The sequence below is a fragment of the Oryzias melastigma genome, linkage group LG6 (assembly GCF_002922805.2).
Source record: "Oryzias melastigma strain HK-1 linkage group LG6, ASM292280v2, whole genome shotgun sequence".
In the NCBI taxonomy this organism is placed as follows: Eukaryota; Metazoa; Chordata; class Actinopteri; order Beloniformes; family Adrianichthyidae; genus Oryzias; species Oryzias melastigma.
This window is the reverse complement of record NC_050517.1, coordinates 11,368,587-11,384,022: the sequence shown is the minus strand read 5'-3', so window position 1 is coordinate 11,384,022 and position 15,436 is coordinate 11,368,587. Positions and strand designations below refer to the sequence as shown.

Sequence of the window (15,436 nt, the reverse complement as noted above, 5' to 3'; positions counted from 1 at the left end):
TAGATATACAACATTGCTTGCAAGAATGCTGTAAACTGAATTTGGCAGCTGAAGATGTTGAAACTGAAAGCTAACTAAAATATTAGCTAAATGTCAAATTAGCCTAAGAAACTAAAACAAAAAACCTGGGTTAGCCAAATCCCCTAACATGTAGCTGAAGAAATAGCTAAAATTCAAAATAGCCTAAAAAACTGAAAGCTGCCTAAAATACGAAAATCACTCTGCAACAGTACTCTTTAAATCATAATGTCATCCTTTTCAATGTTACCTCCTCTCTCGATGATTCCCTGTACATCAGGTGTGTCAAGACCTGAGGGCCGGATCCGGCCCTCCAGATCATTTTATTTTATTGTTATTAATGGTCCAATGTAATCTTTCTCTTATTTCTAGCTTGTATAATTTTGACAAAATATTTTTTTTTATGGAGAATAAAATATTGAAAGTTATTTAAGATTTATGTTGATTTATTTTGGAATAATATTCCTGCCTTTTTATTATTCATATTTATGTTTTAAAAAATAGTTACGGTTTTAAAGTTTTAAAGTTAATTGTCCTTCTGCTAGCTTTTTAGACTATTTTGGCATTTACTGAGATTTTATAGGCTATTTTGATTAGGTTAACTAATATTCCAGCAGCATGCTAGCTGTTTTGGCTAACCTAGGCTTTTCTTTTTAAATGTTTTAGGCTGTTTTGGAGTTAAGCTAATATTTACATGCTAGCTGTTTTGGCAAACCAATTTTTTTTATTTAGTTTCTTAGGCTAATTTGGCCTTTAGCTAATATTTTAGCTGGCTATAAGCCTAAGTATTTTCATCTATCAATTTCAGCATCTTCAGCAGCCAAATTCAGCTTACAGCTTTCACACTAACATTATCACAGGTAATGCTATGCATCTAGTTCATAATGGTACGTTATGTTGAAAGTTATGGTTTTAAAAATTTTAAAAAAGCAGTTTTATATTGTTCAACAAATGTGTATGCTGTTTGGCCCACGACCTAAGGTGTGTTTTGGATTTTGGCCCCTTGTCCGACTAACTTAGACACCCCTAGCTGCTTCAGGGAGTCATTGGGTTGCTGGGGCCTATCCCTGCCACTGTCAGGAGAAGGCAAAGTCCAAAAATGATGATGTCATTGTTTTCAGTGTTGCCTCTCCTCTTCTTTTGCTGTCAGTCCTCCTTCCACACTAAGTTTTGCTATCCATGAGGCAGCAGACTCATGCTGAGCATTTCTGCTTTGCCATGAAAAGCTGCTTGAAATCAGGTTTATCATCTCATCTGACTGAGCGCTTCTGGAGATCCAGGAGTCTTTCTTTCTAGATGAGTTTGAATCCTTTTCATGGTTCTCTCCTCCTCATCTCTCAGGGGTTTCTAGCTCTCTAGTTGCAGCTAAACACAAACAACTATAAGAAAAACCTAAAAGATGTCCAAAAATATGTTTTATAAAGTCATTTGAATTAGAAATTCAGACTTTTTAAAAAGAAGATGTTTCCTTAAAATACATTTATAAATATTTTTTTCCGGTGGCATGAATGTTCTGTTGGGAGGTGCCACATATTTATTTGTGGAAGATCATCTGGGCTTCATCGTCTCTTCAATCTATTGCAGATGTTCCACAGTGGGAATGACAGTTTGTGGTGAGAAGAATGCTCATTACTTCATCGCACATTTACATCTCAGCATTTTACAAAACAGTTAATTAACCAGAGGAGTCGGGGAGGCTGCAACAGCACCGCTGTGAGAAGTTCCTCAAAGAATCTACCATGACAAACATGCAGACACAAGAGAAACGTGCAAGAAAGCAAAACTTTAATAAAATTGGAAAAAAAACAAAAGCCTAAAGTATAAAAAGTTTTTCAAAATGTATTTTATTGCTTGAATAAATATTTTTATGTATCATCTAATCATCTTTCAAACCCACTGAATCCCTCAGGGGGTTGCTGGGGCCTATCACCACCACTGCCAGGTGAAGTTCACTCTGGACAAGTTACCAGCCATCACAGGAGGTTTAATACCATTTTTATACGTAAAAACGTTATAAATTCATATTGATTTTTAGGTTTGCTTTAGTGTAAATAGCCCATTTTGAGTGAAAATAAATATTTGGCTAAATAACTTTAATGAGGCCACAGAAGCAGTATTTTTATTCAATGATTGCAGTGATTTTTGTCATTAGAAATTAGGAAAATAAGTAAAATAAAGTTTGTCATTTAAAAAAGGTCAGATAAAGCTGTAGAAAAACCAATAAAGTGTAATTAAAGAAGACAATTTAAAGGAGGCGAACAAGAAAAAAATGATGAAGCAGATTCGCAATTTAGTAACTAAACGTCTATAAGAAATAAACTTGTTTATTTTCATTTAAATAAGAAAGTGAAGGGAAATATTTTTACACTGTCTTTGTTGATCGGCTTCTATATATATTCACACTTTCAGTGAATAAATGGGGTAGAGCTGTCAAAGCTATCACATTTATCAAATATATGTACGCATATTTCTGATAAATTAAGATATTTACCATTAACCCTTTAACACCGGAGCTCCAGTGTTTATGTTCTTTGATTTACTGTCACTTTTCAACCTTTAACACGATCATTCTAGTAGATTCTGCTGGAATTATTGTGTTAACGGTTGAAAAGTTACAATATGTTAAAGATTTTGTGTTTAAGGGTTAAATAAGGAACAATGACTTAACTATTGTTGCTTCACTGAGATTGGACGGGTTTTTCTAAAAAAAAACTTGTTCTTTTAGGACTTGCTTAACTCAAGAGAAAAATAACTAAATCTAAAATAAAACTAGAAAAGTTGCATTAGCTGTGATGACGCTAGTGTAAATGCTTTTTCTGAAAGCAGTTGCTGAAGATGCTGAAGCTTTTTACTGAAAATGGTGAGACAATTAACAGAAAATGCAAAAGCTATTTACACAGTGTTAAATTTGATAATAGACTGGAAATTTGATTCAAGTACAATGAAAGCACTGAAGTTGGCCTAAATTTCTGAAAACCTTGTGGTAGAACTGCTGAAAACTCCCTAATACATGCCAATTTTGAAAAAATATTTAGTGGGTTGATTAAATATGAGCTAAACTCCAAATTAGCATAAAAAGATTCAGTAGATGCACATCATGGGTCCCTGAGTAAACTCTCACATTCCCAGGAATGGATGGACCAAAGACCAAGTCTCCAACATCATATTTTATTTTTTATGAATTTTTTGTTTTCAAATTGATAACTTTCCATAATTTTCAAGCTTTTAGGATCTTTGGATCCTATGTTTTTATTTTCCATTTTGTTGCATATACCATGTTGAAAAAAAAAGAACGAATTTATCACGTGTTATCATATTTTGGTCCATTTTTTCTATTGTGTTTATTATATCCGGTAAAAATTATCTGGCAAAAGTGATGGGCAACTTTTTATACCGAAAGTCTTCTTGGGTTGAATACTAGCTAAACTCCAAAATAGCCTAAAATACCTCAGTAAACGAAACTAGTCAGAAACATTAGCATGTAGCTAAAATAGAAGCTAAACTCTAAATTAGCGTATTAAAACATCAGCGGATAACAAATTAACCAAGAACGTTAGCATGTTGCTAAAATATCAGCTAAACTGTTATTATCTAAATTGGTTTGAAAATTACTATAAAAGATTAAAACATAGTCGATGAAAATTTAAAGACTTGTTGCTAATCTACTTAAAATGTTGAAACTTGAAGACTTTCTCCTTCATTTCCTATGGGGCATATTTTGCTTAATATTTCAAAAACTATAAAGTTTATGAATACCAAAAATACAATCAGTAATGTCCTGAACGAGCTGAACGTTAGCTGAAATCACTGAAAGTGTGATGGAGTTTTTATGTACTGAAAACGTTCGTCAAGGAGCAGGACAATCACTATAGTGTGAATGCTTAAGCAATCACACAGGGCATTTAGAAAATTGGGCAAAGTGTGCAACCCCAGATTGTTCCCCCCTCCCCATTATAGAAGTCATATGTTGCTCTGGATGAATGTGTTTGCTAATTTGATGTAACGTGGCTGCGTGGCGCCCCCAACTCCTCGCTCAAACCATCTGCAGATGCTGGAGCCTCTGGATGAAGCATAAATCTAAGTGACACATTTCACAGGAGTTCCCACAGGGATCCGCACTAACTTACCCGGCAGCGTGTGTATAAAGGCGGTCACCTCCTCCACACTCCACTGGGAGGGGGCGGGCCTGAAGGTGGTGGTGGGAGTCGAGGTGGTCACGGCGGGAGCGGACGCTCGTCTCGCCCTGCGGGCGGCTCGGTGGTCCATTCTGGCCGTCATGGCAACAGCGGGATCCTCCTCCGGTCCATTGTCCTCATCCTCGCCCCTGAATCCTCCCAGCTCCTCCACCTCCTTGTCTGGCTGTTCTGCTGCTGCTCCCGGCTTCTCCTTTCCCTCCTTCTCACGGCGGCCGGCGCTCCAGAGGTCGCGGGGCTGGAGGAGGTCACATGGGTGAAAACAGGTGAGGGCCCAGCTTTCTAAACAGCGATTTTCTCGACAGGAGTAAACGACTTCAACATCAGGACTCATACGATTCTGAGAATAAACCAGAGAGCTTTAATTCATGTGGACGTTTGTAGAACTCTAAAGTTCTGAGTGAAATGTTTTACTCTTTTATTGCAAATCTAAAATTCTATCTGAATCTCAGGCTTCGAAAAAAGTTGAACTTTAGTATTTAAAAAATAGGCTATTTTTAAATTTATATACCTCATCATAAAACTTCCTGCAACAGAACATACAATGAAAAACAAGTTTCCAAAATGCATTAAAACAAACAAAATAAAAAAAAATATAGTCTTAGTCAGAATAATACTTTAGTAAAGGCATTACCAAAAAAATCTTTAGTTTTGCTTCTGCAGAGCTCATATAAAGTTGATTTTCTACTTGCTCTTGTTCAAATTATTTCCAGATGAACAAATAAAAACAAACTGTGAGCTTTTGCTCAAACTTTTCACTGATTCCATCATCATGTTTTATGAGGTTCAGGTTCATTTTAAAAAAGAAAAATACCAATAAAAAAAATTAATGAAAAAAAAGACAAAATTTTACATCTGAATTGGGTCTTAATCAGCTGTTTGTCACTGTGGTTCTTAACCAACCGGATCACCTGGAAAGTCTGGACCATTTCTGAAAAACTATTTGGTGAAAACTTATAGATTGTCAAAAAAATTAGCAAACAAATGAAGAATTTAACCCCTTAATGCCAAAATTTATTCCCAGCAATGAAAAAAAGATATTCACTTATGTTTTCACTTTTAAGTACATGCTTAATTTAGGTAATTTTATAAATAATTTGGTTTGTTGCATTTTTGAGATGACGGGTGTTAAGGGGTTAAACACACAAAGAAGAAAAAGATCGTATTTTTAGTTTAAGAAAAGGGTTTGGAGTTGTTATGGTGTAAATTCCAAAACTGTAAGTTTTTGTGAATCTTTTTAAAACCTAAAATTTCATGAAAATAAAAAAAACTTGTATTTGAATCATATTTTTGTGGACATTTTGAGATTGCATAATAATACTGATGCTATCTTTCTGTGTCAAAACAAAATATTTCAATTCATCTTGTTAACAAAAGGTTTTGCATTTCTTGCTACAAAATCTAAACAAATACATCTAAATAATTTAAATATATAGGCTTCCATTGGTAAATCTGCAATGTAACATTTTGACATCAATGTTTACAGATATTTAGCGTATGTATATGTATATTTTCCCCATTTAACTTAATATATTTATAAATGCTACATTTATTAATTAAATTTTTAGTTAGGAAGCTAGATATTTAATTTTAAGCTACATATTTATTCTAAAATTATATATTTAGCTTACAAATTAAATATTCAATTTTATTAAATTAAATATCTAGCTTGCACATTAAATATTTAGATCTAATTTAAATATTTGTTTTCCAAACTTAATATTTAACTTCTGTAACAAGACGTTTATTTTAGAGCTAAATATTTATTTATCTCACTAAATGTTTAGTTAAAAACTAAATATTTGGCTTGGATCTAAATATTTGGTTTTAAACTCAATATGTTGTTAATAACTAAACATTTAGTGAAAAAAAAATAAAATAAATATTTAGCTTCGATCTAAATATTCTGTTTTGAGCTAAATATTTAGTTAAAAGCTAAACTATTTAGTTTTAAACTAAATATTTAGTTTTTAGTTATATATTTCGGTTTTTTTCAAGTAAGAGAAAATATTTGGCTCTAAACTAAATAATTGGTTACAAAACGTAAATATTTGGTTTGGAAAACAAATATTTAGATTAGATATAAATATTTAATGTGCAAAGTAAATATTTAATTTCATTAAATAAAAAATGTTATAAGCTAAATACATAATTTTAAAATACATATTTAGCTTAAAATTAAATCTTTAGCTTGCTATCTAAATATTTGGTTAGTAAATGTAACGTTTCTAAATAAATATTAATTTAAAGGGTGATAATATGCATTTGAAAAAGGAGACCTATTTTTTTTCTCCTAAAACACGCTAAATATCTGAAAACATTAATTCAAAATGTTACTTTGCAGATTTACAAATGGCACCCCAAATAAATAATCTAAACAAATGCTGACAATAATTAAATTTTTGTCCCAAAATGATCTAAACTACAGATTTTAGTTTGTGCCCGACACCTAAAATGTAATATTATTGATGGAATTAATACTTCTTACTTTTTTCTTTCATCAACGGTTTTCACACACTATTTAGGATCACTGTGACAGAATAAGACACTCAGTTTTTATGGTCTGCTTGTTTCATCACAGCTGAATGGAAAGGGGGCGGGGCTTAAAGGTTTCCTACCAGCCGCAGCAGCAGGGGTTTCCCAGGCACCGACTCGGCCCGGTTGAGGGCGGGACGCGGCCTCTCCGTGCGGCTGCCAGCACTCAGAGCTCGCAGACGCTTCGTCAGCCGGACGTTGAACCTGAGAGAGGCAGACGGATGGAGGGACGGCCGTCACACTTCCTGCTTCTGCGCTTCACACCTGTGCTGCTGCTGCAGACCCCACCACAACCACAACCACCCTGACTGTAACCCCCTCTGCTTTGTGTACAGGCCGGGTCTCACCCGCGAGCACAGGAAGTGGAGCAGAAGCGCTTGGAGCGCATGAAGTTGTGTGCGTGGCCCCTCTTCCCGCAGAACTGACAGTGCAGCACAGTCCGGTCTCTGTGGCCCGCCCCTGTGAGACACACACACCTGGTCAGCCTCACCTGAGGGCAGCGAGGGCTTACAGCTGAAGCATGCTCCATACTGCAACATCCCTTTCACAATAAAGTCAATCAAAATTACTGTTAGATTATAAATGTTATAAATCTTTATATGTTAACATTATTTGATATTATTTTTTATATTGTGGGTTTAATATTTTTATAATTTAGGTTTAAATAACCCTGATAAAAAAATATGTTTTAGCACGTTAACACATTAATTAGAGTGACTTTATCAGCTTTAAGAAATTATAAATGTCATATTTTGATTAAAGCTTTAGAAACAATGCAAAAAAAAAACGAAGTTGCAGTTGATCTGAAAATACAAGTTTTCCCCCAGTTGTTGTAGAAATAATAATAATAATAACAAAGAAATTGAAAAAATGTAAATTTTATCATATTTCTGTGGACATACCCTTATACATACATATATATATATACATATATATACATATATTAGGGCGAATAATCGCCTTTTTGTTTTTTTAGCTACAGTATTTGCCAGCCACTTATTATCTGCAAATAATCCCGATATGAAATCACACACAAAATTGTGAACTTAGAACGTTTATTTTTAACCCTTTGGAGCATAAGATCTAAAACTCAGTTTTTTGTCGAAATTTGAATTTTCTGTATTTTGAATTTGAAAGACTACCTGCTGCTTATTTGTTATCATTTTAATCAGCACAACCTCACCTATGTGACCCTCCCTTTATTTTGTCATTTTCCATGTTGTATTCACACACTGGACATAAAATCATGCAAAAACAGAAAATTGCATCTGGAAAAATGGGATTAATATCGCAGTAGAAACCTCAAAAATGTTTACCAAACTCCTTTTACAACATAGAATGAAAGTTTTAGGTGTCATTTTATAAAAACAACAAGAATAACATTTGTCAACAAACTAATCAACATGTTTTTGAATGAAAATACAACAAAATCCAGGCTAAAGTCACACCAGGTAGCCAAAAAAAAAGAATTTCTCTCTGCTGTCTATTCAACGTTTTACCTGGAATTCTTTTTTTTCAGCTTTTTCTGTTTTCCTCATATTTTTTTTATTGTGTTTGTAAAAAATGATGAAATAATATTTTTGGGGGAGAAGTTTGATTCAGCTGGATTTCAGGTTGACTGGGCTGGAATCTACACAGGTGGGGGCGTGTCTGTCCATTCTGAACGGCTCACCTCTCATGACGTTGGTGGGCGGGACTTTACATATTATATATATGTATATGTGTGTGTGTGTGTCTTTATGTACATTTATAAATGTTCTCTTATTCCCTATCCTTGGATTCATAGGATTTGTGAATAGTTGGTGGAATTCATTTCTTCATTTTGACTTTGCTAACTGGAGTATTCGCAGCAGGTGTGTTTCTGTAGCCCTCAGACTAAAACATTGGAGTCTTACGTGTTCCCGTGTTGTCTGTATCTCCTCCTTCTTCCTCCTCCGAGTCGGTGGAGTTCTCCCGTTGCTTTGTTGCGTCCGTCTCTGGCAGTGCTGCTTTCCCATTGGTCCCGTTGACTTCCTGCGGTTTGGTCACCTGTTCAGGAACCAGCAGGGACGAGCGGTTCACCTGCACACCAAAGCAGTTCTGTGAACCTTACTGGTAAATGTATTCTTTCATCACTTTGTATGTTCAGTTGTTTTTGAGCGAACCGGAGAGCGCTGAGGGGCTTTGTGATGTAACAGGTACGAGACAGGAAAGACGGGTAGAGAGGGATGAATAACGAAACACAGAGGAGGGGGCAGAGTTACAAACACAAAGAGTCAAGTCAGTACTGCCACGTGTGGATGTTTACCAAAAGGGTAGTGCCTGTCCACACTCTCATGTATGACAAACATACCTGTTGGCTCCTTCACACATGAATACTGACACATACTCAGAACAGATGCAGAGAAGTTCAGTTCCCCTCCTGCAGTGTGCAGACCGAGCAGGCCTCAGTCTGCACACTGCAGCCAGAGGCTTCTCCATCAGCTCACACACATATGTGTGTTCACTGTAAATGTCAAAGAGCTCGTGTGGACAAATAAGAAAAACATTAAAAAATGTTTCAAACAAACGTGAAATATTTACAGGGAACGGTTGAAGTCCTTCCTGGATGACAAATCCTTCCACCAGGTGAGTCAGAACCTTACGGCCTTCAGGCCACGCCCTTGGCTCCCAGGGGCTGTTCAGTGATTGATCGAAACTCTCAGACTCGTCTTCTGATTGGTCGAGATGCTCCAGCTCGGTTTCAGCCGCAGGCTGGGAATCAGGCATTGCTTGGCTGAGTTTCTGCACCTTGGGCTGCGGCACCCTGAGGTCCGCCGGCTGGTCGGACTGAGGCAGAAGAGGTGGCGGTGCTGGGTTTTCTGCTGCAGGGGTGACGAAGGGCGAGGAGGGAGGAGACTGGGAGGAGAGGCTGGAGAGTGCTGGAGGGAGGACAAAAAAACCAAGGAAAAAATAGAGTCGCATTAATATACTGTTAATGCTGCTTTTACTTTTCTTTAGACCAGGAGTGTCAAACTCAATCGCACAAGGGGCCAAAACCCAAAACACACCTGTGAGCTGAATTTGGCTGCTGAAGATGCTGAAATTGATAGCTAAAAACGCTGAAGCTGATAGGCACTAAAATATTAGCTAAAAGCCATATTAGCCTAAAAAAAAACCAAAAACCTTAGATTAGCCAAAACAGCTAGCATGTTGTTGAAAACATAGCTAAACTTCAAAATGACTTAAAAAAACAAAACAAAGAAAGCCTAAATTAGCCAAAACAACTAGCGTGTAAATATTAGCCTAACTCCAAAATAGCCTAAATATGTTTTTAAAAAGCCTAAATTAGCCAAAACAGCTAGGATGTAGCTGAAATATTAGTAAAACTCCAAAATGGCCTAAAAAACTAAAGAAAAAAAAGATTAAATTAGTCAAAACAGCTATCATGTAGCTGAAAAACTTGCTAAACACCAAAATAGCCTAAAAAACAATTTTTATAGCTTAAATTAGCCAAAAAGTTAGCATAATGTCGATTTTTTAAACTTTAAAACTGTAACTTTTTAACATAATTATGAATAATAAAAAGGCAGGAATATTATTCCAGAATAAATCAACTTAAACCTTAAATAACTTTCAATATTTTACTCTTCATAAAAATATATTTTTTCAAAATTATACTAGTTAGAAATAAGCACAAAATAACATCGGGTCATTAATAACAATAAAATAAAATTATCTGGAGGGCCGGATATTATTATTCGGAGGGCCGGATCCGGCCCCTGGGCCTTGACTTTAACACATGTGAAATTTGTGAATTAAAAGGGACATTATCCATACATCACTACAAAATCAGGGCTCCTGATTGGTTAAAGTTAAATCTGGTTTAACTTTCAAAGCGCCATGCATATTGTGCTTAGAGCCGGATAATGATCTTAGAAATGTGCGTGAACGCGAAGGTTTTGATCGGGGAAGCCCCAAACATACATTAAAGGAGAAAAGCGGCTCTGAGCGACTGGAATTATCGTGTTTATGGTTGAAAAGTTACAGTATGTTAAAGATTTAGTGTTTAAGCTCCAGGTGTTAAGGGGTTAAACAGAAAAGCAGAGGCTGACGCACTGTTGGGATTTTCCTGAATAAATAAAGAGTAATCAGATTGAGGCTTGGAGCGTTTCTGGACCGTTACCTGACTGATTGTCAGACTGGGTGGACATGTTCTCGCAGAAGTCCTCGTGGCTGACGGGCTGCAGGTCTCTGTGAGGCTCTGGCAGCCTCTGGTTCTGGTCTAGGACCGCTGGCTCCGGTGGGGCTTCTAGAACGGGATCTGGAGCTGGTTTTATTTCCTCCCTGGAGTCCTTAACAGTCTCCGGCGTTGTGGTTTGGTGCTGTAGAGGAACCTCCGACTGGTCCATGGGAGTCTCTTCCTCCTCCGCCCTCCTCCCTTCCTCTGTCACTTCCATCTGATCTTCACATCTCATCTCCACCTCCTCCTTCACTTTTTCTCTTTGGTCTCCTGTTCCCACTTGCACGTCTCTCGTGGTTTTCCCCTCATCCTTGTCTTCAGTTTTCATCCTTTTGCTCCTCTCCTCCGGTTCTTCCCCTCTCTGGGTCAGAGTTTGTGGGTTTAAGGGGGAAGCCAGGCTCTGCACAGATGGCGGTGAAGTCCGCGAGGAGGCGGCTTTAGGTGTCATGGAGTTTAGAGGCAGAGGAATCCTGTCTTCTGCACTAACAGTTCTCTTTGATTGGCTGGACAGATCAGGTGAGTCTGCAGCTGGAGGCGTAGGCTGCGGCACGGCGACCGACTGGCGGCCAGAGGAGAGGGCGATGATCTGAAGCTGCCTCGCCGCGGACGGCGAGCACTCAAAGTGGTTGTTAACAGATAACGGCCGGTGCTGGCTTTGGCCTGGACCGAGCATCGTCTGAGTTAACGGACAGCTCTTCAACGGACGGCTGGTGGGCGGGGCTTGACTGGAAGGAGCAGCTGCGATTGGCTGGAGGGGGAAGGATTGTCGGGGTGACGTCACTCTGTGGCTGTTTGGAGAGTGAAGGCGGGGTTTGAGGGGGACAGCTCGAACTGGAGAGTAGAGAGCTGTGAAAGAAAAGCAGAAGAGTTTTATGGATTTATCGTATTTTCTGGAGAATAAATCCCAAGAGCAAAAAATGTCAAATCAATAAGAAGAAAAACCATATATAAGTCGCACTTTTGGGAGAAAAGTCTGACGTTTCAGAACAAATCCACCAAGTCCAGCATCGCTAAAAATAAATACAAGAATACTAATCTCTTGATCTGTATAAGATAAATATCAATGTTTAAGAGGAAAACAATCAGATTCTCTTCCATGATCGTTTTGAACAACACTTCTTCTTCTGCCGCTGTCAGGAGCAAATAATTCAGATGCAGCGCCCTCTAGCAGTTGTTAGAGGAAACAACCTCTAAAAGACATCTGCTGTTTACTGGGAAAATAATAAATACATGAGCCTTTATGTCTGAAAAAATGAAAAAAAAAAAAAGTCGCTCCTGAGTATAAGTTGCACCCCTGGCTAAACTATGAAAAAAACTGTAACTTATTCTCTGGAAAATATGATACTCTTTGGATAAATATTAACTTTGTATTATTTACAAAGACTTTCCAAAATTGTAGGCATTGACTGGTGATGTTGTCGTGGCAACTATGTATAACTGGTATCAATAAAATTGCCAAAACAATAGAAAAATATGCATACTCCTGATATCAAGACATAAAAACTGTATTGTGGCTATGACCTCTGACCTTTGTGTTGGAGTGGAATGCATTTTTACTGCCTCTAAAGTTTCAGGAGAAAGAATTCTCCACAGGCAGGAAATAGTTTCTGCAGAGCGGCAGGAGTTCATTAGAAATATGACTCTGAGTTGTGGCAAAGAGTAAGCCTCCCCTCACTTCCTATTATCTCAGGGGTGTCAAACTCAATCACACAGGGGGTCAAAATCCAAAACACACTTTAGGTCGCGGGACGAACAGGATAAACATTTACGGAATACTCTAAAACTACAATTTTAAAACTTTAAAACCTTAACTTTTTAACATAATTATTAACTAGATATATAGTATTACCTGTGATAATGCTAGAGTGAATCCTGTAAGCTGAATTTGGCTGCTGAAGATGATGAAATTGATAGATAAAAACGCTGAAGATGATAGTTGAAAACACTGAAGCTGATAGCCAGCTAAAATATTAGCTAGATACCAAATGAGCCAAAAAAACCAAAAAATATACAAAACGTTGGTTAGCCAAAACAGCTAGCATGTAGCTGAAATATTAGCTAAACTCCAAAGCAGCCTAAAAAAATCTTAGTAAATGCCAAAATAGTCTAAAAATCATGCAGAATGCCAATTTTGAAAACTTAAAAATCAAAACTTTCTAGCAGGAAGGCAGGGATATTATTCCAGAATAAATCAACTTAAACCTTAAATAACTTTTACACTTTCTGACTTTGACACATGTGCTTTATCCCTTTGTTTACAGTTTCTCCCACTAGCTTACAGCCTCTGAAACTCCAACCTCACATTGGTGGTACAAATAAATGGTGAGCAATATCCGAGTTATCTCCAGCTCAGACGAGGAAAACAAAGATGTTCATGGATCTATTTGTCTGTAAGTGGATGATCAGACTGGAGCAGGAAGGTTGTGGCTTCTTATTGTATTTTCAATGTCCAAAAGTTATCTTTTTTTCAAACTTCAGTTTTCTGTCTGCTCCTGATTCATCGTGATTTGCATACAGAAATACTTTGTAATGCAATTTTAAGCCTAATTGCCTTAATATACGTCCTCCATTATCAGAGAAAGGCCACAAAAACACAAAAACACACACTGAAGTGGGTTTTGAAAGGATTTTTCTCTAGCAATCTTCCAAACATGGCTATCTTAAAAGCCCGACCTCAGGAGTCTACAACCTTTTCTCCGGAGCATTTGAAGAGAAATGCAGACAAATTGAATGAATAATGCTTTGTTTTTTTAGTTTAGATTTTTGACAAGTAAAATTATGTCAAAATGTCAAAATGGTCTATTCTTAGAATGTCATAATCTCATTATTTACATGAGACCTGCAAATATTTTGTTTGAAAACTGGATTCTACACCAACTTCATGTTTATATTTGATGGTTAAAAATGTAAAAGAGTCACGGTGCGCCAATGTCATTATGATTTAAACAATTTTATGTTTGACTTCCTTGCATTTTTATTCAAGTAAATCAGCTGCAGCAGAAGCATCTTATTGACACAGGAACTATTTTATTTTGAAAGGAACTTGGATGTGCTGTTGTCAAAAGTAAAAGAAGTTAAATTTATTATATAAAATAAATATGACATTTCTATATTCCATTATTTTATGCATTTAAAAAACTAACTGTAAAAAATGTAGAACAAAGTGACTTAAATGGCTTAATATTTTCAAAAACATAATTAGTATATTTTAGATGGTACAATGGGACTTCACGGCTCCTGCTGGGTTTTGGTCAGTAAAAATTAGCTCCAAATTATAGCACAAAAGGTTGCAGACCCCTGCCCTACCATATCCAATTGATATGAAATAAAAATAAGCTGAAAGTCATGAAGTATAACAAATCTAGCTAAAAATTAACCAGGACAGCTGAAATCAACAGTTGTTAAGGAAGACTGACTGAAGATACTTGAAACTTGTTGCACATGTTTACTGGCCTCTGACGTGAAAAAAGGTTTATGGTTTTACAATCATCATTCGACTTTGTGCTTAATCTATCGTGAACCTGCTTCACGGCAGCTCCAGGAGGAGGCCGAGGGTCGTGTCGAGATGAGAGCCACTAAAACAGCCGGCAGCTGAATCTGTCTCAGTTCATTACATATAAAGGATCCTCTCGTTCGACTGTTCAACAAACAGTTGTTATCGCAGTAAGAAGTAACGATAACATTAGTACTTGTAGAATTTGCTTCTGTCAGGAAACGATCTGAGCGTCATGAGGGTTTATTTTCTGGATTACATCCTCTGATAAATGTGTAAGGATCTGAACGTCTGTAATTAAGGATTACTGAAGCCCTTTCTGCTCCTTCAGTGACTGCTCCGTTTCTCCGGAGGGCCCTGATGCTCCTCAGAGGAGCTCTGCAGGGCGTTGCCTCGAAGCCTCTCTTGGTTCCCTCAACACTTATGTTTTTTCATCTTACTGGTCTCTTCTTCATATGTAACAAACCACAGCAGGAGAAACGTAAATTTATCTGTGAATCATGAACAAATCTCTGACTGTATTGTTTTTTGAATCTTATTTCTCTTATTTTTGGGATGTGTCGTTCTAAAGCAGGGATGTCGAACTCAATTCCACAACGGGCCAAAACACACCTTAGTTTACGGGACGAACAGGATAAACATTTATTGAACACTCTAAAACTGCATTTTTAAACCGTAACTTTTTAACATAATTATGAACTAGATATATAGCATGAATTTGGCTGCTGAAGATGCTGGTGCTGATAGCTAAAAAAGGCTGAAGCTGATCGCTGAAAACGCTGAAGCTGATAGCTGAAAACGCTGATAGCTAAAACACTGAAGCTGATAGCTGAAAACGCTGATAGTTGAAAACGCTGAAGCTGATAGCTGAAAATGCTGAAGCTGATAGCTGAAAATGCTGAAGCTGATAGCTGAAAACGCTGAAGCTGATAGCTAAAAATGCTGAAGCTGATAGCTGAAAATGCTGAAGCTGATAGGTAAAAACGCTGAAGCTGA

At 37.0% G+C, this 15,436-nt stretch overlaps 2 protein-coding genes across 7 annotated transcripts in view; one reads left to right on the top strand and one right to left on the bottom strand.

The window, feature by feature from the left end:
* The window catches only part of mon2 (MON2 homolog, regulator of endosome-to-Golgi trafficking), a 448,157-nt gene that overhangs the window by 327,426 nt on the left and 105,295 nt on the right, over positions 1–15,436 (top strand). The gene's annotated exons all lie outside the window — the stretch shown is intronic.
* si:ch211-230g15.5 (polyhomeotic-like protein 3) overlaps positions 1–15,436 on the bottom strand; it is a 32,669-nt gene that overhangs the window by 1,912 nt on the left and 15,321 nt on the right. For all 3 annotated transcript variants that reach the window (XM_024282108.2, XM_024282107.2, XM_036212276.1), the window contains 6 exons: positions 10,891–11,793; positions 9,309–9,646; positions 8,642–8,807; positions 7,094–7,205; positions 6,830–6,950; positions 4,146–4,449 (listed from right to left, as the gene is read on the bottom strand). In XM_024282108.2, the coding sequence (XP_024137876.1) occupies positions 4,146–4,449; positions 6,830–6,950; positions 7,094–7,205; positions 8,642–8,807; positions 9,309–9,646; positions 10,891–11,793 (1,944 nt within the window). The remainder of the gene's footprint in view (positions 1–4,145; positions 4,450–6,829; positions 6,951–7,093; positions 7,206–8,641; positions 8,808–9,308; positions 9,647–10,890; positions 11,794–15,436) is intronic.